The 22,867-nt window shown below is 43.8% G+C and overlaps 1 protein-coding gene across 2 annotated transcripts in view; it reads left to right on the top strand.

Annotated features, from left to right (window-relative positions):
• The window catches only part of RPGRIP1 (RPGR interacting protein 1), a 57,320-nt gene extending 43,198 nt beyond the window's left edge, over window positions 1–14,122 (top strand). Inside the window, exons 16-27 of one of the 2 annotated variants that reach the window (XM_056527878.1) lie at window positions 528–645; window positions 732–1,181; window positions 1,787–1,926; window positions 2,129–2,477; window positions 2,594–2,730; window positions 8,697–8,930; window positions 10,380–10,512; window positions 10,585–10,697; window positions 10,958–11,150; window positions 11,239–11,329; window positions 12,236–12,366; window positions 13,683–14,122. In XM_056527878.1, the coding sequence (XP_056383853.1) occupies window positions 528–645; window positions 732–1,181; window positions 1,787–1,926; window positions 2,129–2,477; window positions 2,594–2,730; window positions 8,697–8,930; window positions 10,380–10,512; window positions 10,585–10,697; window positions 10,958–11,150; window positions 11,239–11,329; window positions 12,236–12,366; window positions 13,683–13,831 (2,238 nt within the window). In that variant the 3' untranslated portion in view covers window positions 13,832–14,122. The remainder of the gene's footprint in view (window positions 1–527; window positions 646–731; window positions 1,182–1,786; window positions 1,927–2,128; window positions 2,478–2,593; window positions 2,731–8,696; window positions 8,931–10,379; window positions 10,513–10,584; window positions 10,698–10,957; window positions 11,151–11,238; window positions 11,330–12,235; window positions 12,367–13,682) is intronic. The other variant, XM_056527888.1, reaches the window with a different exon arrangement.
• The last annotated feature ends 8,745 nt before the right edge of the window (window positions 14,123–22,867 follow it).

Here is a 22,867-nt window from a genome sequence, read left to right as displayed (position 1 = left end):
TTACAGCCTGGAGGCCTCACTAGGCACACTACTATGTTACCTATTTAACAAAAGTTAAAGGGGTTATCCAGTTTAGGAAAATATAGGATGGGGATAAGGAAATAAAGGATAGGGGATAAGTGTCAGATTGTGGGTTCCGACCAATGGGAGGGATCCCCTGCGATCTCCTGCACGGCACTTTGGCTCTTCTCATTTCTCATCCATGAAGCGGGGTTGGCACATGCCCTCTATGCATCTTTATACGAGGGCTTAAGCATAAATGAGGCATGTCAACCACTGCATCGTGCAATGGTCGCCACAACTGGGGAAAGCCGGGCTGCAGGCAGGAGATTGTGAGGGGTCCCTCTGACACTTATCCCCTATCCCTTGGATAATGGATACATTTTTCTTAACTGGACTACTCCTTTAGGTAGGATTTGACAAAGTATACATGTATGTCTAATCTTTACTGTAATGTAGTCTGTCGTTGTTTGGTTTTCCATTAGCTCTATTGTTTAATTTATATATTTTTTTTAATTCAATGTCAGGAGGAGCTAAAGACTGTGAAGCTTAGATCAGAATGTGAAATTCGAGAGAATGAAGAAAAAGTGCACAACTATGAGGCCAGACTTCTTCAGCGGAATTCCAGAATCCAGATGTTGGAAGGTAGTTGCTTTTCTTCACAATGGACTGTATATAATGCAGAAAAGCATATAGTCTATATATTTTATTTTCTGTTTTTTTTTTTTTAGCAAAGTTCAAAGACATTGCATATGGCACATTTCCATTCAGACTAAATACTGAAGATTCTCCCTTGTCTGAAGTTGGTGTCTCCCCACCTCCTTCTCTTCAGCGTGGAGAAACTCTGTTTGAGGTCCATATTGGAGATATATGCTTAACCCCTTATGGCATGAGAATTATTGAAGACCCTCAACCAGTCACATTTTGTATCTACTCACTATATGACTTTGAGACCCATGCAACCCCTGTTGTTGCTGGAAGCAGGCCTCAGTACAACTTCACTTCTCGCTATGCCGTAACTCCCGATCCCGAATTCCTGCGCTATCTAAGAGTTGGGACACTAACAGTTGAGCTTTATCAAGTTAAAGGGATTGACCATCATGAACTAGCAAGAGGACGTCTGAAGCTAGACTCAGCACTGCAAACCACAAACAGAGTATGCAACTCTATTATTCTAACTGGTAAGTGTTCAGGAAAATGAATGGGAAATGCTAATATTCAGTTTACATGACGGAAGAAATATACTTTTAGGTGTTTCTGATAATATGTATGTATTTCTTATTGATTTACTTTTACATCAGTATTTTTATTCCTGATGTGGATCTATTTTGTAGCATCATGCACATGAAAGTCACATAGGCACTCACCAGTTCCGAGTTGTACAGAGCCATAATATGGGAAAGATAGAAATCTATGGGTCCATACTGAACTTTTATTTGTTTTGTTTTAACTCATGGATTCTCATGGAGCTCTTGAAAAAAAAAATAAACATGCCATATTCCATAGAATACCATATTACTGCAATATTGCAATGGAAGAATACCTCTATAATACAGTGTCGTTTTTTTAATGACATATTGCTGAAACATTTGACCAGTGTTTTCCATCCAGTATGCCTCCAGCTGTTGCAAAACTACAACTGTCAGCATGCCCGGACAGCCTTTGGATGTCCGGCATGCTGGTAGTTGTAGTTTTGCAACAGCTAGAGGCTTACTGGTTGGGAAACACAGCATTAGCCAATGACAAGGAGATTAAGAGATAACATTGACCTTCCTGCTATCATTAGATGAATCTGGGGAGACCGTCGGTGAACTGAGCTACTGGCTTCGTCTACATGGGCCCCTTTCCCATGTCGAGTGTCTTCAAAGGCAAAGAAGCAAAGCACGTGGCTACATATCCACTCACAGACATGGTAATACAGAAAAGGTAAAATAAATATACAAAATGGTAAAAAAAAAAAAATATATATATATATATATATATATATATATATATATATACATAGGTAACAGTTTGAAGTAGAATTCTGGTATCCATCCAAGCAAGGATCACCAAATTAATGCCTAGAATAGTAGCCTTCAATCACTTGTTGACAGAACTAATTTTTGACGCTATTTTCTTTTTTTAGTTCTGGAACTCACCATTGAGAAGTGGACTCCAAAATGATTTGATCATCAAGATATGGGGTTGTAGAAGTCTGAAAGCGAGTCATTTGGGCCATCAACCAAGTCCATACATTGTCTATCGTTTTTACCATTGCCCAGACCATACTACTTCCATTATACCCTGTAGCAACAACCCTCAGTTTGACTATGAAGCTGTCTATCCCCTCCAGTTGACCATTGACCTGGAGCGCTATCTTCAGCAGGACCATCTGTATATTTATGTGTTTGACGATGAAGAAACTCAGCCAGGAGTTTATCTGGGAAAAGCTGAGGTGCCCCTTCTGAGACTGGCACAGGGAGAAAGCATCCAAGGTAAGCAATTAACTTTTTTTTCTATAGGTTGTTGCTAATAGTAATAATCACAATGTATGACTGGTCTTTTTTTGTCTCATATTTCTGTCTTATTATTTGTCATATTACTCTTAAAGGTGATTTTGGGCTTATGAATCCTTATGGCAAGTGTGTTGGCTCCATACAGATAAGCTTGGAATGGAGAAATCCTTACCATGCTCCTGGTCAGAGTCTCTGGGAATCATCTACCTGTGGTGACATAACTTTAGAGAAGGTAAAGAGACTTTATTGTCACAGATGAGTTGTATATAACAGGGTAATATATGGGATAATGCTGTCTAACTGTGAATTAGCTGTCCATGACCATGTAAGTGCATGAGTACACTTGCACAGGTTACAATAATCTAAGGTGACTCCTAATAAACTTAGTTTATGTTAATATATATATATATATATATATATATATAATTTTTATCATACACAACTCAGCTGATGCAGAAGCACTTTTTAAAGTAAATAGGGGGAACTGCAAATGATTAATCGTTCAGACAGCATGAAAGTGATGACAGGTTTCACTTTACATTCATATAAAGATGGATGACTGGGAGTGTTGTAAATTTATTGGTTCTGTTCATGATTTTTTAAAGTTGATTTTGCAGTTAAAGGGGTACTCCTCGCCTAGACATCTTATCCCCTATCCCTGATCTCGGCTGTGGCACCCCAGACATCAGGTGCATGGAGCAAACTTCACTTTGTGCTCCCCGACGCTCTAAACGTCGCGTGACCCCACGATCAGACATCTCATCCCCTATCCTTTGCATAGGGGATAAGATGTGTGGTAGCCCAGTACGGGAGGTGTTACCCCATACCCTTGCTGCCCTGTCAGGCAGCCTCCCATCAGTGTCCCTGTGCATCTGTCCTCCATGTAAATTTGTTTATTGAGTATTATACTGTGTAATGTGTGAAGAAAGTGTTGTCACTTTAAGACTGTTTACCATGTGAGTTGTCATGTGATTGTTACCCAGGAGGTATGAGTGACCAGGTGACTTAAGGATGGCCAATGGGATCCCCCCCCCCCCCCCCAGAGCCTCCCTCATTAAAGCCCTGGGTGGAGCCTCTGCTCTCTCTCTTGCTTCCTGCTGAGGTCCAGTCAAGTCGTGCCTAAGTGTGTGTCCAGATTCATAGGAGGCCTCAAGTCCAGTCTGCAGCCACAAGCCACACACCTGCGAGCAAGCCACAGTCACAGTCTTGTCAGTCATCAGTCACAAGTCAGTCACAGTCATCATCTGTCTAGTCAACGTGGGCTGCATTAAATTGACCCGATCTACTACAAGTCCTAGTAAGCCCTTAAGGTCTCTGAGTCACTGGTCACCTCCGTGGGCCTGGTTGAACTGTATAGACTTTTCCACCCGTCTAACCTCAGTAAAGCTACCGTTATCTGTAACTTGGCGTCGGAGTCATTATTGCCCCCATGCCTAGCCCAGGATCCAGCGGTATAACTTTGGGTGGTATTGAGGATAAACCACGCCCTGGCATCACGAATACAAGGAGTTAATGCCACCTGCCCCTAGGGTAATTCCATCTGCCCTTTGCATTACACCCCATACCACAACTTTTGCGTCCTACAAACAGGATACGGATGTGTGCCTTATGCGACAAATCCTCCCCCCAGTCTGAACTGTGTCAAGTATTGTCAGTGAAAATCGCATGCTGATGCGAATAAAGTTTGCACCAGAAAGTGTACGGGACTTTATCAGTGGAAAGTGTTATACCCAAGGCACTTGTGAAATAGAGGGGGAGGTAAAGAAAAGACTGTCCACCATTGTGAAGTGTTTAAGTACTGTGTCCACCGTGTGCAAGATGAGATCAGAAGCTATGTTATGTTGTCAAGTATTGCCTGTACCTGCAAGGGTTAAACATGTGCCGGAGAAGGGCGCGAAAATGTCCCACGCTGGTCAGCACCCACCCCCCGGGGTGTGGAAACCATGTTGCTGTATCGATGCTGAAATGGAACTGTAAAGATCTGCCCCTTGTTGCCAAGGGCGCGGAAGTCATTGCTGCACCGCTGAAGCACTTCCGGCCGGTGGCCATTTTCCCGAGGCCCTGCATAAAAGGAGCAGCACTTCTGGATCCTCCCAGTTTTCCGGAAGCTAGCAAGTGGAGCAACATGGCGGAACAAGCAAGCAGAGAGTCTCAATATGGCGCTGGAGGCCCAGAAAGTCATTGCGGTGCACCTGCTTCAAGAGTTGGCTGACCGTCTCCAGAAGATCTCCATTGGGGCCGAAGAGGCCTGCTACCAAGTCCCGCTGCCCGAGGATGATGGAAACTGGCCACCAACCCCGGCGGAGGGAACACCAGCATTTTCTTGTGCATCATGGCCGATGAGGCTGTCCCCTCACCACCGGACCTGGGCCGAAATTCCCACCGAGGAGTGAGAAGTGAGTACCCTGGCTGATGCCACTTTCTCTACCTCTCTTTCTACCCCTAGGCCAGAGCAAATCCCCCAGGCCAAGAAGTCTGCAGTTCCCAGTCACCACCTTTACCAAAGTGGTTGTTTGGCGATGAGCCTGGACTAATACAATATATGAAGGAGCCCCTTTTTCCCTTGCCAGGGAATTCCCATCCCCCAGTCCCACCGGCCCAGTCCAAGTGGGCCAGAAGAGAAGCTCAGGTGGTCGAGATTGTGAGGCTGAGGGCACAGAGAAAGGAAAGATATGAGCCAAAGCTGCTGCCATATGAGGTGTGACAAGCGCAGCAGCAGGACACAAAAGCATTGGAGGCCCTGTACATTAGAAAGCTAGAACCTCCTCGAGAGGGAGAGCCACCCCTGTAATGTCGCAGAGCCACCGTCATAAAATTTGACAAAGTACAGGGGTTTGGCACCCTCATGGACTGTCGTCATGGTGGGACCATCTTGGTTAATCGTCGGGCTGTGCAGAGAGACTATCTCCCCTCACCACTGCATTCTCTAGAGAGCAGGGAGATCGTGGAGTACACTCCTGTACAGAGCATGAGAGGAGAGTGGGCGGTTGCGGTGACCCGTCCGAAGAATCCAACACAGATTCCGTTTGCATACTTTCCATTGGATGACTGGGAGGCCGATCCATTTGGGTTGCTGCCGCCTAAAGTCAGAGGTACCATGCAGGATAAGGTCTACATGCCCGAGGTGCCTATCATGGCACTGAAGTACCTGCCAAAGTCGTCTGTGAATGTGCCCAGGCCTACGCCAATGGTCGAGGAGGTTTGGCCTAACCAGCGAGCACCAACTGAAGTGCCTCGGCCTACTCCCGCAGAGGAGGTTTGGCCAGCCCAACATGCAACACTGTTCCCCCAGTGGTGCAAGCCGCTGCAGTACAAATGGTTGTCACCATCAGCCCCACCATTGCAGAGTCTACTTTGTCCCGGGTGAACTGGAACACCCGAGTGAGTCCATTAGAGGGGGCACAGTCCCGTGGACCCCGCTACATGTCCCAGCCTTGGAAGCAGTACGACCGGCGAGGCTGGGATTGCAAGTTTCCAAGTTAAAGAAGCCTATAAAATGATAATTGTGAATTACTTTTGTTGTCTACAGGTTATGCAACGTTTAAGAAAAAGTGCCTGACGAACTTGTCAAGAAGTTTATTTGTAACCATTTGCTTAAGTATATGTGCACGGCGTTTAGCTGTGATTCTTTACTAAGAACTCTAAAGTGTACCAGAACTGTGGAGCGGTACTAGGAACAAAAACAATAATATATGTATATACCGTTAGAGTAATATATTTTTCTATTATCTTTGTGCAAGTTAGTATTCGTGTAAGTGTACTATAATGTTTACGGTATACTGTAATAAAATGTATATAATATGTTTGTACAAAAATGTCAAGGTGTACAGTGTCTTTTGTTCATGGCAATTTATATAGGAGGTATCCTGGCCCGATCAGGAGAAGCATAGCCACTACCTCACTGCCATTACAGATACCAGTTAGATTTAGGGAATAGAAATAATACTATATAAAATTGTAAGCATCACACATAGTCCAATGAATCTAGTCAGTCTATACAATGTATAACAACCAAAGAACAAAATAGTGGCACCGATACCTTTAGCCTGCAGCTCCACGAGATGGATATACTAACTCCAGGTAAGGCAGCCAGCTGTGACCAATAGCGGTGGTGCTAGGACAATGCAAACAATAATCAGCAATAGAGAAACCAAAGAAAAAGACAGGCGTCCTGCACTCACTGCAATAGACCTGGTTATCCGGCTCCCATCTCGGGCTGCTCCTCCGGCAGGGACTTCAAGACTGCATGGGGCGCTCCGAAGGAATGCCAGAGGAAGCGCATTACTATGCATGAAACCGCCGGCAGAGGCCGGATGACGCGCAGTCCTATGCGTGAAACCGCTGGCAGTCACCTCTGAACGCCCCATGCAGTCTTGAAGTCCCTGCTGGAGGAGCAGCCCGAGATGGGAGCCAGATAGCAAGGTCTATTGCAGGATCCCTGTCTTTTTCTTTGGCTTCTCTAGTCTATACAATGTGTATATAACCTAGTCAAAAGATAGGACCGAATCTAACATGTACATTTTCAGTCCATATTGGCGAAATGTTTATGTATCTAACATTTTTCCTGTCCCCGTGTACAGGGTGCTCTCCTGGCCAGAGGGTTCCCCTACAACTTAAGTAAAGCACGTAAAGAGACAGAAATTCTGTATATAGAGGTAACAAAGATATGTTGTATAAAGTACATATGGAGTTCTGGGAAGAAGTGTTTAGTACCAAAGGGGCCCCAGCAGCTAAGGCATTGGGTAGATTGCCTCTGGCAGCCCAATCCGCAAATAATGTGTTTCAGTGTCTAGAGTGTAATGAATCCCGTGTGTTTACCAGTTTATTTCCCAAAGGAGCATGTATGGACATTTTCACCAAAGTGCTACATGGACCCGTCCCCTGTTGTTAACTATACAGATCTGTAAAGGACATTCGGCAATAATGCCCCAGGAACTGTCAGTCTAGGCACCAGTGGCCACTTCCAGTTGTCCGCCCTCCAGGACTGGGAGCCAAGGACGGCTGTGTTTAAGAGGGGGAGTTTGTGGTGGCACAGTATGGGAGATGTTCCCCCGTTCCCATGCTGCCCTGTCAGGTAGCCTCCCTTCAGTGTCCCTCATGTAAATATTTATGTATTATACTGTGTATTGTGTGAAGAAAGTGTTGTCACTTTAAGACTGTTTACCATATGAGCTGTCATGTGATTGTTACCCAGGAGGTATACTTAAGGGTGGCCAATGGTATCCCCCAAAGCCTCCCCCATAAAAGCCCTGGGTGGAGCCTCTGCTCTCTCTCTTGCATCCTGCTGAGGTCCAGTCAAGTCGTGCCTAAGTGTGTGTCCAGTTTCATAGGAGGCCTCAAGTCCAGTCTCCAGCCACAAGCTACAAACCTGCAAGTAAGCCACAGTAACAGTCTTGTCAGTCATTAGTCACAAGTCAATCAGTCATCATCTGTCAAGTCAATGTGGCCGGCGTTAAATTGACCCCATCTACTACAAGTCCCTGAAAGCCCTTAAGGTCTCTGAGTCACTGGTCACCTCCGTGGGCACTGGCTGAACTGTATAGACTTTTCCATATGTCTAACTTCAGTAAAGCTACCGTTATCCGTAACTTGGCGTCGGAGTCATTATTGCCCCCGTGCCTATCCCAGGATCCGGCGATATAACTTCGGATGGTATTGAGGAGAAACCATGCCCTGGCTTCACGAATACAAGGGGTTAATGCCATCTGCCCCTAGGGTAATTCCAATTTGCATCACACCCCATACCACAGATGTCTAGAGGCCGAGTACCTCTTTAATGTCATAGGGTAGTTTTACATATGGTGTTTTAAGAAAAGAACAAGAAAAATACTGCAGCCAGATGTTAGCTGAAAGTGGAGGAATATAAAATGCTTTACAATATCTTTTTCTTTGGGGTGTCTTTCCTCATTCTGTGTTTTTTTTTTTTTTTTTTTTGCTTTTATGAAGGAGGCCTTAGTGTATAGTGTATTATGTCACCTATAATACGGTAATATCATGGTGACCTGGTTGTTACTATAGCTCTTCACTCTAAAGTTTGTGATCTTGTTCAAAATGTAGAATTGAAAAAAATGTATTTTGTACTACATAGGTTGCTTTATACGTATAAATAACTTCATCATATTCTTATAGCATCCTGTCTGTGAAGCTATACTGTATATACATGCTGTACGATAACTTAAAGGTTTAATATTTTTCAAGCACCAATCTCCTAGGAAGGTATTACCAAGGGATACGTCAAGGATTCATTTAAGTACATCCAGACTATCTAAATCACGAAAGGCTGAGGAAGAACTACAAAGAGATGTAAGTGCTAACAAAAGAGGAAGGAGAGACCCTTACACAACAGAATATCCAAAGCTGAAGCAGAATGAGACAAGACTTCACTCCTTGACACCTGATCACCTGAGTGATGAAATAGACATGAATGTGGAGGTGGGTGGTAGAAAGATGAATGCTAAATAGAAGTTATGGCATGAGTTTATATACAGTAGTTAATAACATGAGTGTGGCATATAACAGCTCTTAAACCCCCGACTGACTATTGCTTCTCAAAAGGTTTTTCCCAGTTTCCACAAATGAAGCTAGTAAAGTCATGCAATTTTGAAATATGCTTTGTGTATCAGTTCATTACAGTTTCCAAGATCTCTGCTTGAAATTACTGAATGGGAACCTTCATCCTTTAGTTGCGGGTAATAATAATCCATAACGGTAATGCAAGGTGCATTACGGTATGTTAAAAATTTTAGCAACTAAAAATCCATTTCATACATTTGAGTAGGCTTCTGTCTACAGCATGGGCATGGATTTCTTCAAACCCCATTCTGGGTGTGAACATATCCTAACAGGGTGTCTTGTAATGGATGTATATCGCATATGATCATCAGGCCCAGGACAGGTTTTTAGAACTTTGAAGTAAACAATCAAGTTTTGTGTTCAATGGCTGTAACATGAAATCTTGAAAACTGTGAATAACTTGAGCTCAAAGTAGATCATATACTGTAGTTGCATAACTTTTCATTACACAATGACCCTTTGATCCCATCAAAGTTGTGGTTGAGAGAATTCACTCTAGTAACCTCACATAAGCCAATGAACTCTCCAGATTCATAAATGGATAGACAGATGTTGAAAATAAACCTTTAACTACTACTAAAAATACTTTTTCTTTGGCTTGTGTATATGACCACAAACCACTTAGTGAAGATCATAGATTTAGGGCCCAAAGCGGCATCATGTTCTGGGAGATTCCTTGGTTTGGGAAAGTTTTTTCTGAATCCCAGGATAAAATGTTATCCTTTTTCAGCACTTCATGGAGCCATAATATGGCCATGAGCATGTTCTTTTATGCTTTAAAGGGCAACTGCAGTGATAAACATTTATATATGCCCGTGCCTAAAAAAATAAACAAAATAAACTCATACTTACCTTCCTACGAGCCCCCGTTGGTCCGGCACAGGCCTCACGGTCCAGCAGTGCTGACGTCATTCCACTTCCTGAGGACGGGGATGCCGCGGAGCCGTCAGGGTATTACCGGCCGCGGCGATGTCCCGCCCCGGTCGGTGATAGGCTGAGCCCACTGTCATGTAAGAAGCCGGCCAGAGCTCCTTACATGACAGTGGGCTCAGCCTATCACAGGCCGGGGTGGGACATCGCCACGACCAGTGATACGCCGACGGCTCTGCGGCATCCCCAGGAAGTGGAATGACGTCATCACTGCCGGAGTGTGAGGCCTGCGCCGGACCAACAGGGGCTCATAGGAAGGTATGTATAAGTTTATTTTTGAGGCCCGGGCACGGGCATATATAAATGTTTACCACTGCAGTTGTCCTTTAAATATCTCTTTATATGCTTTAAACATGATTTACACCTTGAAATTTTCAGGATATACAGGAACAACAACGAGAAGGATATCAAGAAGGTCTTTTGTGTATAGATGAATCTGATCAGGACACAAGATATGCAAGTTCTTTCAAACCCATCAGACAAGTCCAACCAAAAGAAAAAGGTGGAAAAAGTCAGCCTCTTGCTAGACCAAAACTAATAATACACAAGTTATGTTTAAGAAGTCTTACTTGTCTTTTTCCAGGTAATCCATCAAAGAACCTTGGTACCATACACATTACAGACAGCGATTATGATGATGGTGATAATGAGGATGATATCATCATAGCATCAGAACCCTTTTATGCATATAAAATGGTATGTAAATAAATTCACATGTATTTTGCAGCAGTCAACTTCTAAATTTGAAGACAATTGCATTATTTGAGTCTCTGTATTATCCAGTTTACACCTTCAATTTGTGGTAACTAACAAATTTACCAGATGTTCTCAGCTCTGCTGAATGTCATAATTCACATGCAAGTTAAATACAAAAAAAAACTCTATTACTAATACCTTTGAAACTATAGAAAAAATTTTGTATAGTGTTTCATCCAACCTCTGTATTCTTTGCTAAGCCTTCATCTAGGATTCGGGTGGAAGTGGCCTCTCTCACTTTAGACCCATGCTCACATGTGGTGGCTGATAAATCAGTGGAGAGGGTGTTTGTGGAATTTTATTTCCCCGGTGTGCCTCCTGAAGAAACAGAGACACCTTTATCACTACGCAAGCCTACCCGTGGTGAAGAGATATACTACCATTTCAGCAAAGGTTAGGACGCCATGGCGACTGTTCTACATGACAAAACCTAACATTAGATTTGGACTTTGCTTTTACTACATGTCTTCTCTTCCTCCAGTGATTTATCTTGATGGTGAAAATCATGTAGATCGAAGACATTTCCTCTATATGCTCCTAGAGGGATCAGACACTGCCGGAGAAACAGTCAGGTGTGTCGTGCTTGTTTTTTTGGTGGTGACTGTGTTATATTTATCGTCAATAGTCATATGTATTGAACTTCAATAGAGATAAAGTCTGGCACTATTAGAATAATCAAGCACTGTTCACACATAGGGCTGGGCAGCCATTTTCTACTTTTCAGGTGTTGCTCTATTTAACCAGTTCAGCAATATAGCAAACAAGGTAGATTGAAAATTAAAGCACTCGGGTGAGTGCTTACATTTCCAATCTACCTTGTTTGCTATAATAGTCATATGTATTAAGTTGACCAATGAAAAGGTTACATTGTATTTACCTTAAAAGTATAAGAAGCTCATTTAATTCAGTGTATTTCAGCACATTTTACCCTTTAGACCTTTAGAACAAGGATGCACAACCTTTTCTAGTTCAAGGCCACATTGTCAGCTACTTCCTTACTCCTGTTCAGCACTCACCCTGTCATACACATGAGCACTAGGAAGAGAGTACTCAGCTGCAGTCTAATGATGGTACTATTCTTGCATCGGGATGATGCAGCTATATTTTGACAGCTGTGTCTTTCTGAACCTACACAGAGCAGTATCACAAGCCCCAACAGTACAACCCTGTTTAAGAGCATAGACATACTGTGGTTTGTTACAATGACACTGTAACACACTGAAATTATAAAGTCCATAAGCAGACCTCTTGCTTACTATAATTTGTATAACTTCATCCAAAATGGACATCTTTAGTCACCACAGGGAACTACTTTAGTCAAGATTTTGTACATTTGTGAATGGTGGCATAGAAACTGGATTGTATAGACCAAAAATGAGCATAGCTCTAACTGAAGAAGGGGTTACATCAGGGAGTTTTGTTGTCCATTTAAATTAATTTTATTTTTATATAATTCTTTTGTCATTGGTGGAACAAAGGTTGAAGTTCACAGTAGTGAGTGATCCACTAAATGAAGAAGAAGATGAGTGTCGTGATTTAGGATATGCCTATTTAGACCTGAGGAATCTCTTAAGAAGAGCTGTAGACCCAGCTGAAGAAACTTTACAGGGTATGCAAATACATAACATACGGTTTCTATCAGAACTCGAAGGCTAGGTTCCCGCTGCGGAATCTTCAGACGGAAAATTTCCATCTAGAGATTCAGAGTGCAGCCAGCGCCAACTGAATCAGTCGGTGCTAGGATCACGCGGACATTGCCGTCCCCAATAGACTGCAATGTTTTCCGCGAGTAGATCAACCTGAAGAATGAGCACCACTTTTCTTAAGGCGGAAATTTCAAAGCTCATTTTCCATTCACAAATTCAGCTTCAAAAATTACAAAGTGTGAATTGGTGGACGGAAAACCCATTCACTAGCTTGTTCATTTTAGTAAGCAGAATTTCTGTCTGCAATTTCAAAGCGGAATTGCAGGCAGAAATTCCGTAGTGTAAATGTGGTTGAATGATAAAATCATCTTAGCTGGTTGTAGAGACCACAAGAGATTACGTCCTTACTGAAGCTAGATTTATTACTTTTACTTTATTATTCAGTAAGCTTCCCCTAGCATCAGTAGAGCAACCAGAATTTTATAATTTGTCTTTAAAGGTGAGCAAAAACCATATACACATTGGCAGCACTTGCCAACCATCCAATCTGCATGGGGGTGGTATGACTTTCCCCACAATGACAGGGGGAAAAAAATTGGGTAGTTGGATTGAAGCAGGCCAAATAATGAATCCACAAAATAAATAAGTCACTGCCGGAGGAGTCTACTCCCCTTTCACTAATGAGAAAACATGCCTGCTCGGCAGAGACGACACCTATCTAAGGTGATGGTAACCTTAAAGGGGTTATCCACCATAAGGTGATTTTTGTACTTACCTGCCAGAAAGTAATGGACATGCTTAGGAAGGATCTGTGCTTGTTTTGGTGCTATGTTGTGAAATTACTATAACACTATGGCTATCTTTTTGTGAAATGGCTATTTCCTGTTGGAAATCCCTCAGTCAAACTACAAATCCCATAATACCGTGTTTGTAAGTGCGAGGTCACTTTTCTCCCTCCCACACATCAGCCACCCCACCAATTGAAACACATGCTTTGCTGTGAATAGACCCCTGTTTTCTAACCAAGGTGCCTCCAGCTGTTGCAAAACTACATTTCACTGCAGAATGATCTCCCTCCCACCAAGCGGCCGCTACAACAATTGAAGCAGACAGGCTTCCTGTCATCATCTGACTAGTGATGCGTCTCAGGCCGCATTGCAACTTGGAAAACCTAAGACGAGAGTAATTTTGTAGGCTGTTAAAAAGAAAAAATGAAAAATTATCAAACAATAATCTCACTTGTTTGCCTGTAAATGTGTTATCTATTTTTTTTTTTTAGTTTTGGATGTGTCTGATCCAAGTCAAATAATTGGAGCCCTACGTGTAATGATAGAAGCCAGAGAAGCAGCACGGGTTGTGTACAGGGAAAGAAGAATGATGTCTAGAGGCCATTCATCACCTTTCATAATCACGAGTCAAGTGTTTTGACAGCATAATGCAATGAGATTTCCATACATTAGCTAAACACCAATGTTTGCAATCCTTATACAGTGACATGTTATTGAAACTACCCCCTAATCGTATTGGGATGCATTCTCCTAAAATAAAGTGGTTAGTATGCAATAAAAGGTGAAACTGAAAATTTGTCAAATAAAATCTGTTCTGGATAAGAGTTGATGCTGATTTTGAGGCCTCCTAATGACTATGAATTATTGAGTTCAATGGAACTTTAGTGACTGCTTACAGATCTGAATTCTGCCAGAAGAAATGACAAGTCAATTTTTGGGGCAGAAACTGCTAATAAAATACAATTGAAGTCAATGGAACTTTGCATTTCCCCCTCCAACCCTGCCACATTCCGCTCTAAATTCTATGACAGTTCAGATAAATTTTTTTCCCCTTTTTTCTGCCTAATTTTAGTATGGAGCAGAAGTTTTCGATTTAGAACGTACGTATATCTGTTTTCCCTTAGGCTGGGTTCACACGGGCGTTACTGGTGCAGAATTTCCACACGGACATTCCGCTGCAGCAGAGTCCCATTGATTTCAATGGGATTCTGCTGTACTGTTTCTGGTGCAGAAATTCAGATTTTGGCATCCGCAAAAAGAATAGACTTGTCTATTCTTTCTGCAAAATCCATAAGGAAACACATCGCATTACCAAGTGGTCCTAACGTCTGCAAGTAAGGCAAATGTGCAGAATGTCCATGCCTGTTTTGCATCTTCTATTGGGCCCTAAAGAGATGACCAACACGTTTTTCTGTTTCCTAAAGTAAGCCGTTCTCTATCTAGTAATGACTAGAGACAGCAACCAGGTTCATATTACTCAGCTAAGGTCATCATGAAAGGCTCTGTCCTGAGAAAGAACTTGAAGGCAGATGATTGATGTAGTTGCTAGGAGGAAGGTAATCTTCCAAGAGATTAAATAAAGGAATTACCTTTAACCCCTTAAGGACCAAGCCCATTTTCACCTTAAGGACCAGAGCGTTTTTTGCACATCTGACCACTGTCATTTTTCACATTAATAACTCTGGGATGCTTTTACTTTTCATTCTGATTCCAAGATTGTTTGTTCGTGACATATTCTACTTTGTTAGTGGTAAATTTTTGCTGATACTTGCATCATTTCTTGGTGAAAAATTCCAAAATTTGATGAAAAAATTGCAAATGTAAATTTTTTTTTACTTTGAAGCTCTCTGCCTATAAGCGTTAATTTTTAACGTAAATTTGTTTTCCCTTAGTCCTAACAGCAGCACAAGTGGGGTGTTCTGCCCCTGTGAAGCTGGCAGGACGGTGGAATTTTTAATTCCGCCCAAGTAATTAAACATTTAATTAGTACCCCATATAAGGCCTCCTCCCTTAGGCCACATTGCTTTATAACAAGTAACAAACAAAAATATACGGGCGGGAAATTTGTGTGCTGCTGTTAGGACTAAGGGAAAACAAATTTATGTTAGGCTGGGTTCACACTACGTTTTCCCCCATACGGGAGCGCATACGGCAGGGGGGAGCTAAAAGCTCGCGCTCCCGTATGTCACCGTATGCGCTCCCGTATGTCATTCATTTCAATGAGCCGACCGGAGTGAAACGTTCGGTCCGGTCGGCTCATTTTTGCGCCGTATGCGCTTTTACAACCGGACCTAAAACTGTGGTCAACCACGGTTTTAGGTCCGGTTGTAAAAGCGCATACGGCGCAAAAATGAGCCGACCGGACCGAACGTTTCACTCCGGTCGGCTCATTGAAATGAATGACATACGGGAGCGCATACGGTGACATACGGGAGCGCGAGCTTTTAGCTCCCCCCTGCCGTATGCGCTCCCGTATGGGGGAAAACGTAGTGTGAACCCAGCCTTAAGAATTAATGCTTCGCTAACGTCCTAACCAGCAGCACAAGTGGGGACTTAGCAAGTAACAACACAAATAGGGAGGGACTACGGCAGAGTGGCACTTAGGATTGATTGCCCAAAGGCCAACTCTTCCGATCGTTTTGGCATTAACCCTGTAATGACTAATAAACGTATTATGGGTGCCCCAGGAGGCAGCCGCACAGATTTGTTCTAGAGGAACAGCTTTCCTTTCTGCAAAGTTAGTAGAGACTGCCCTAGTAGAATGGGCAGTAACAAAGGCAGGAGAGGGTTTAGAGGCTTTAAGACCTTTGTTCTTCCCTGAAAAGGAAACAAGAAGGTGCTCCGATCTTCTAAATTCTTCAGTTCTGGAGATGTAGACTGAGAATTCTTGAGATGTCCAGAGTGTGGTCAGCAACTTCCTCGGGAGAGGCTGGATTAGGACACAGAACTGGAAGGGATATGACCTGGTTGGTGTTGGAAAACGTCGGAACCTTAGGAACAAAGGTGGGTAAATATCTCAACAGGACTCTGTCCTGGAGAAACAATGTATAAGGCTCAAGGGCCGAAAGGGCCTGAAGCTCGCCAACCCTTTTGGAGGAAGAAGAGGAGAGGGATCCATGCAGGCTCCGTTTAAAAAAGTAGCAGAGCCTGCACCATCCTGTTGTCCGCACAGGACAGAAAAAAAGCAATGTGGCCTAAGGGAGGAGGCCTTATATGGGGTACTAATCAAATGTTTAATTACTTGGGCGGAATTAAAAATTCCACCGTCCTGCCAGCTTCATAGGGGCAGAACACCCCACTTGTGCTGCTGGTTAGGACGTAAGGGAAGGCTAAGTTTCCACTTGGTTATTTTCTCTGGCAGTTTCTGAAAAACAGTTTTTGAGCCAAAGTCAGAAGTGGATCCACAAGGGAGGAGAAGTATAAGTCCTTCCTTTATATGTCCTATTCCTTTGGAATACATTTCTGGGAAGAAAAAAAAACAAGTGGAAACTTGGCCTTAGGAAAATGGACATACCAAATAAATTATATATTAATTCACACATACAACACTACTTTATGTTGGCATCATAAAGTTGACATGTTTTTACTTTTGGAAGACATCAGAGGGCTTCAAAGTTCAGCAGCAATTTTCAATTTTTTCACAAAATTTTCAAAATCTGAATTTTTCAGGGGCCAGTTCAGTTTTGTAGTGGATTTGAAGGGCCTTCATATTAGAAATACCCCACAAATTACCCCATTATTAAAAAAAACTGCACCCCTCAAAGTATTAAAAATGACATTCAGTAAGTGTGTTAACCCTTTAGGTGTTTCACAGGAATAGCAATAAAGTGAAGGAGAAAATTCAAAATCTTAATTTTTTACACTGGCATGTTCTTGTAGACCCAGTTTTTGAATTTTTACAAGGGGTAAAAGGAGAAAAATCCTCTCAAAATGTGTAACCCAATTTCTCACGAGTAAGTAAATACCTCATATGTGTATGTCAAGTGTTCAGCAGGCACAGTAGAGGGCTCAGAAGGGAAGGAGTGACAAAGGGATTTTGGAGAGTGAGTTTTTCTTAGGGTGCGTTCACACGCTATTTGTTTTTGCGTGTTTTCCGCTGCTTATTTGAATGGGGGCCGGCTCTTCTCGGCTATCCACAGCAGATTTTCCCCAAAAAACCCAAAAGAACAAATATCGTGTGAACGCACCCTGAAATGGTTTTTGGGGGGCATGTTACATTTTTGGTGCCCGACCAGCAGAAAACCCCCCACATGGCATACCATTTTGGAAACTACACCCTTCAAGGCACGTAACAAGGGGTACAGTGAGCCATAACACCATACAGCTGTTTGAAGACTTTTCGTTAAAGTCGGATGTGTAAATAAAATAAAAAAATTTCACTTAAGTGCATTTTTCCTCCCAAATTTACAATTTTTACAAAGGGTAATGAGAGAAAATTCCCCCCAAAATTTGTACCCCATGTTAGGACGTAAAATGCTCTGCGAGTGAACCTCAATACTCAGAAGAGGAGTCACATTTTGCTTTTGGAACACAAATTTAGCTGAAATGGTTTTTGGGGGGCATGTCCCATTTAGGAAGCCCCTATGGTGCCAGAACAGCAAAAAAAAAAAAAAAACATGGCATACTATTTTGGAAAATACACCCCTCAAGGTACGTAACAAGGGGTCCAGTGAGCCTTAACACCTCACAGGTGTTTGACAACTTTTTGTTAAAGTTGGATGTGAAAATGAAAAAAAAAGAAAAATTTTCACAAAAATGCAGGTTCTTCCACAAAACCAAATTTTACATTTTTACAAGGGGTAATATGAGAAAATTACCACCAAAATTTGTAACCCCATTTCTTCTGAGTGTGGAAATACCCCATGTGTGGACGTCAAGTGCTCTGCTGGTGCACTACAATGCTCAGGAGAGGAGAAGTGCCATTGAGTTTTGGAAAAATAATATGTTTTGAATGGAAGTCAGGGGCCATGTGCATTTACAAAGCCCCCCGTGGTGCCAGCACAGTGGACCCACCCACATGTGACCCCATTTTGGATACTACACCCCTCACTGAATTTAATATGGGGTGCAGTGAGCATTTATATCCCCACTGGAGTTTGACAGATCTTTGGAACAGTGGGCTGAGCAAATGAAAAATTACATTTTTCATTTTCACGAACGACTGTTCCAAAAATCTGTGAGACACCTGTTTCGTTCGGGGGGGGGGGGGGGGGTGTAAATGCTCACTGTACTCATTAATACATTACGTGAGGTGTGTAGTTTCCAAAATGGGGTCACATGTGGGGGGGGGGGTCCATTGTTCTGGCACTATGGGGGCTTTGTAAACACACATGGCCTTCAATTCCGGAAAAGTTTTCTCTTCAAAAGCCCAATGGTGCTCTCTCTCTTCAGAGCATTGTAGTGCACCTGCAGAGCACTTTACATCCACATATGGGTATGGTCTTACTCAGAAGAAATGGGGTTACAAATTTTGGTGGGCTTTTTTCCTATTTTCCCTTGTGAAAATGAAAAATGTAGGGTAACACCAGCATTTTAGTGAAAAAAATTTTTTCTTCATTTTCCCATTCAACTTTAACAAAAATTTGTCAAACACCTCTGGGGTGTTAAAGCTCACTATACCCCTTGTTACATTCCGTGAGGGGTGTATTTTCCAAAATGGGGTCGTATGTGGGTATTTATTTTTTTGCATTTAGGTCAGAACCGCTGTAAAATCAGCCACCCCTGTGCAAATCACCAATTTAGGTATCAAATGTAGATAGTGCGCTCTCACTCCTGAGCCTTGTTGTGCGCCCGCAGAGCATTTTACGCCAACATATGGGGTATTTATGTACTCAGGAGAAATTGCGTTATAAATTTATTATTATTTTTTCCTTTTAACGCTTGTAAAAAAAAAATATGGGGCAACACCAGCATGTTAGTGTAAAAATGTTTATTTTTTTACACTAACAGGCTGGTGTAGCCCCAAACTTTTCCTTTTCATAAGGGGTAAAAGGAGAAAAAGCCCCCCAAAATTTCAGAAATACCCCATATGTGGCCCTAAACTGTTTCCTTGAAATACGACAGGGCTCCTAAGTGAGAGAGCGCCACATGCATTTGAGGACTAAATTAGGGATTGCATAGGGGTGGACATAGGAGTATTCTACGCCAGTGATTCCCAAACAGGGTGCCACAAGCTATTGCTAAACTCCCAGCATGCCTGGACAGTCAGTGGCTGTCCAGAAATGCTGGAAGTTGATTGCCAACAGCTGGAGGCTCCGTTTTGGAAACACTGCCATACAATAGTTTTTCATTTTTATTGGGGGTGGAAAGTGTAAGGGGGTGTATATGTAGTGTTTTACCCTTTATTATGTGTTAGTGTAGTGTAGTGTTTTTAGGGTACATTCACACAGGCGGAGGTTTACAGTGAGTTTCCCCGCTAGGAGTTTGCGCTGCGGCGAAAAATTTCCCGCAGCTCATACTTGAAGCAGGAAACTCACTGTAGACCCACCCGTGTGAATGTACCCTGTGCATTCACATGGGGGGGGGGGGGGGGGGGCAAACCTCCAGCTGTTTCAAAACTACAACTCCCAGCATGTACTGACAGACCATGCATGCTGGGAGTTGTAGTTTTACAACAGCTGGAGGCACACTGGTTGGAAAATCTTCAGTTAGGTTCTGCTACCTAACACAGTATTTTCCAACCAGTGTGCCTCAAGCTGTTGCAAAACTACAACTCCCAGCATGTACTAGTCGCCAAAGGGCATGCGGGAGGTACGCAACTACAACTCCCAGCATGCCGAGACAGCTGTCTGGGCATGCTGGGAGTTGTAGTTTTGCAAGATCTATAGGGCCACAGTTTAGAGATCACTGCACAGTGGTCTCCAAACTGTAGCCCTCGAACTGTTGCAAAACTGCAAATCCCAGCATGCCCCCACAGCAAACAGCTATCTGGGCATGCTGGGAGTTGTAGTTTTGCAACATCTGGAGGGCTACAGTTTAGTGGTCTCTGTAGCCCTCCAGATGTTGCTCGGCAACTCACTGGCTTCCGTAGGATGCAGGGAGCCGCATCGCCGTCCTCTTCTGCCGCTGATGGGTTCTTGACGACCAATAGCAGGGATAGGAGGGGTGGCACCCCTGCCACCTCACTCCTATCCCTTCAGGAGGATTGTGGGTGTCTTGGACAACCCCGATCCCCCCTTATTTTCCGGGTCACTATAGACCCGGGATCGGCACAAGTCGCTGGTGTGAATTCACCAGCGATTTGCGGCGATCGCTGACATGGCGGGGGGCTGATGACCCCCCTGGGCATTTGCACGGGGTGCCTGCTAATCAATATCAGCAGTCGCGGCGGGGACCGAAATTCCCACGGGCGTACAGGTACACCCTTAGTCCTTAACCCAGGGGTCTCAAACTCCCGGCCTGCGGGCCAATTGCGGCCCGCAGACCGAAATTTTGCATCCCGCTGCCCCCTCCCCATACTGTGCAAAATGTTGCTGCCCGCTATCCCCCCCCCCCATACTGTGCAAAATGTTGCTGCCCGCTATCCCCCCCCCCCCCCCGTACTCATCTTTTTGTTCCGATTTGGCAAATCAGGGGTTGGCGTCACGTGACGTTAGCGCTGACGTCACGAGCCGTCCGCACAGATCTGGTGCGACGTGTCTGCTCTGGTGCACCTGATTGACCCTGGTAAGTCAGTACTGCCAGGGAGAAAAAGGGGTGCTGGGGGGGGGGGGGGGGTCGCTGATGTCTCAGCAAGTGTGCAGGCCTGCAAACTGGATGATTAGGTTACTACTGCGGTCTGTGATGGGGGCATTATATGTGAGGGGCGTATGATGGGGGCATTATATGTGAGGGGCGCATCATGAGGGCATTATATGTGAGGGGCACATCATGAGGGCATTATATATGTGAGGGGCGCATGATAGGAGCATTATATGTGAGGGGCGCATGATGGGGGCATTATGTGAGGGGCGCATGATGGGGGAATTATATGTGAGGGGCGCATGATGAGGGCATTATATGAGAGGGGCGCATGATGAGGGCATTATATGCGAGGGGCGCATGATGAGGGCATTATATGTGAGGGGCGCATGATGAGGGCATTATATGTGAAGGGCGCATGATGAGGGCATTATATGTGAGGGGCGCATGATGGGGGCATTATATGTGAGGGGCGCATGATGAGGGCATTATATGTGAGGGGCGCATGATGAGGGCATTATATGTGAGGGGCGCATGATGAGGGCATTATATGTGAGGGGCGCATGATGAGGGCATTATATGTGAGGGGCGCATGATGAGGGCATTATTTGTGTGGGGCACATGCGGCTCAGCCTCACCAAGCCGCTACCTCCAATGGCCCCCAGATCATTTGAGTTTGAGACCCCTGGTCTAGATGTATGCTCAGTTTGTTCCAGTTATTCTCCTAAGTCCAGTGCTTTTCGTGCCAAAGCTAAGAAATTATTTGGCTAGTTCAGGTCCAGTTTACAGTCAGCATTAATGGAGGTCACAAGCCAAATTAAATCAGCTAAGTCATCTAAAAAGGTTTAGGCTCCCCTGCCTGTGTCTTCCAGTTCTTCTTTGGGGTCTGATGATAATTCTTCATCCTCCGCCAAGTTGAAAATAGTGGAAAGTGGTTCATCTGATGATTTTTACATCTTAGGAAAAAAAAAAATCTTTAATTAAATCTGTTAAGAAGACGGTCGAGGGTGAACCCAGTGATGACAAGCTTATTTTTCTGTTGCTTGTCAGCAATATCTCCGCCTCTTCTGAATTCTCTTATCAAGTCAGAACGGCAGAAGCCTGAAAACGGACATGGGGTCCAGATTTAAGTTGGCCTACAGATTGGATCTGGGGAGCTCTGGAGGCATGGGATACCCTTCCCAAAGTCGATATTGCAATAGCGAGGCTGTCTAAAAAATCCATGTTTCCTTCTGATGATGCGTTCCTCGTTAAGGATCAGATGGATAGAAGGGTGGAAGGCTCCCTTAAAAGAATTCATGCGGCTGCTGCTTCGACATGTAAAGCATCTGTTGCATCAGTTTTGGTCGGTAGAGCTCTCTGGATTTGGCACTCGTCTGACTAGAGATCTCCAGTGATTCTACCATTCTGGCTAAGGAGGGCTTCGTTCCAGCTCGCATTAAAGCTTTCAAAAGGCTCTCTCTGGGAGTTACCGCTCCTTCCAGACCTTGTACTTCAGGAGGATCTGTCACCCAGCGCTGCACAAATTGAGGCTCACAGCCTGGCTCCCAAAAGGGGTAGCCCACAGATCTCCTCTGAAGATGTTATTAACATCTTGGCCTCATCGAGGAAACAGTCTACCCTAAAAGTGTATTCCAGGATTACTAAAACTTTCCAGTCTTTGTGTATTCAATTTGTCACCATATTGAAGTCCCCACTCTCTCTCATGTGCTGGAATTCCTGAAAGAAGGTTTTGAGAAAGGTCTGAAACACTAATACTCTTCGGGAGCATTTGTCTGCAATTAATAACTTACTTCATGGCTCGCTGTCGAACAGTCCTCTGGTGAGTAGATACTTCAAGGCTTTATCGAATCTAAGACCATCTGTGGATCCACCTATTCCATCATGGGACTTACCTTTAGTTCTTCAGGTTCTCACAACTTTATCTTGGAAGGTTCTCTTACTGGTGGCTATCATAACAGCAAAGAAAGTGTCAGAACTGCAAGCTCTTTCCATC

This window comes from Hyla sarda, chromosome 1 (assembly GCF_029499605.1).
Source record: "Hyla sarda isolate aHylSar1 chromosome 1, aHylSar1.hap1, whole genome shotgun sequence".
Lineage (NCBI taxonomy): Eukaryota > Metazoa > Chordata > Amphibia > Anura > Hylidae > Hyla > Hyla sarda.
This window is presented reverse-complemented; position numbering and strand designations above follow the sequence as displayed.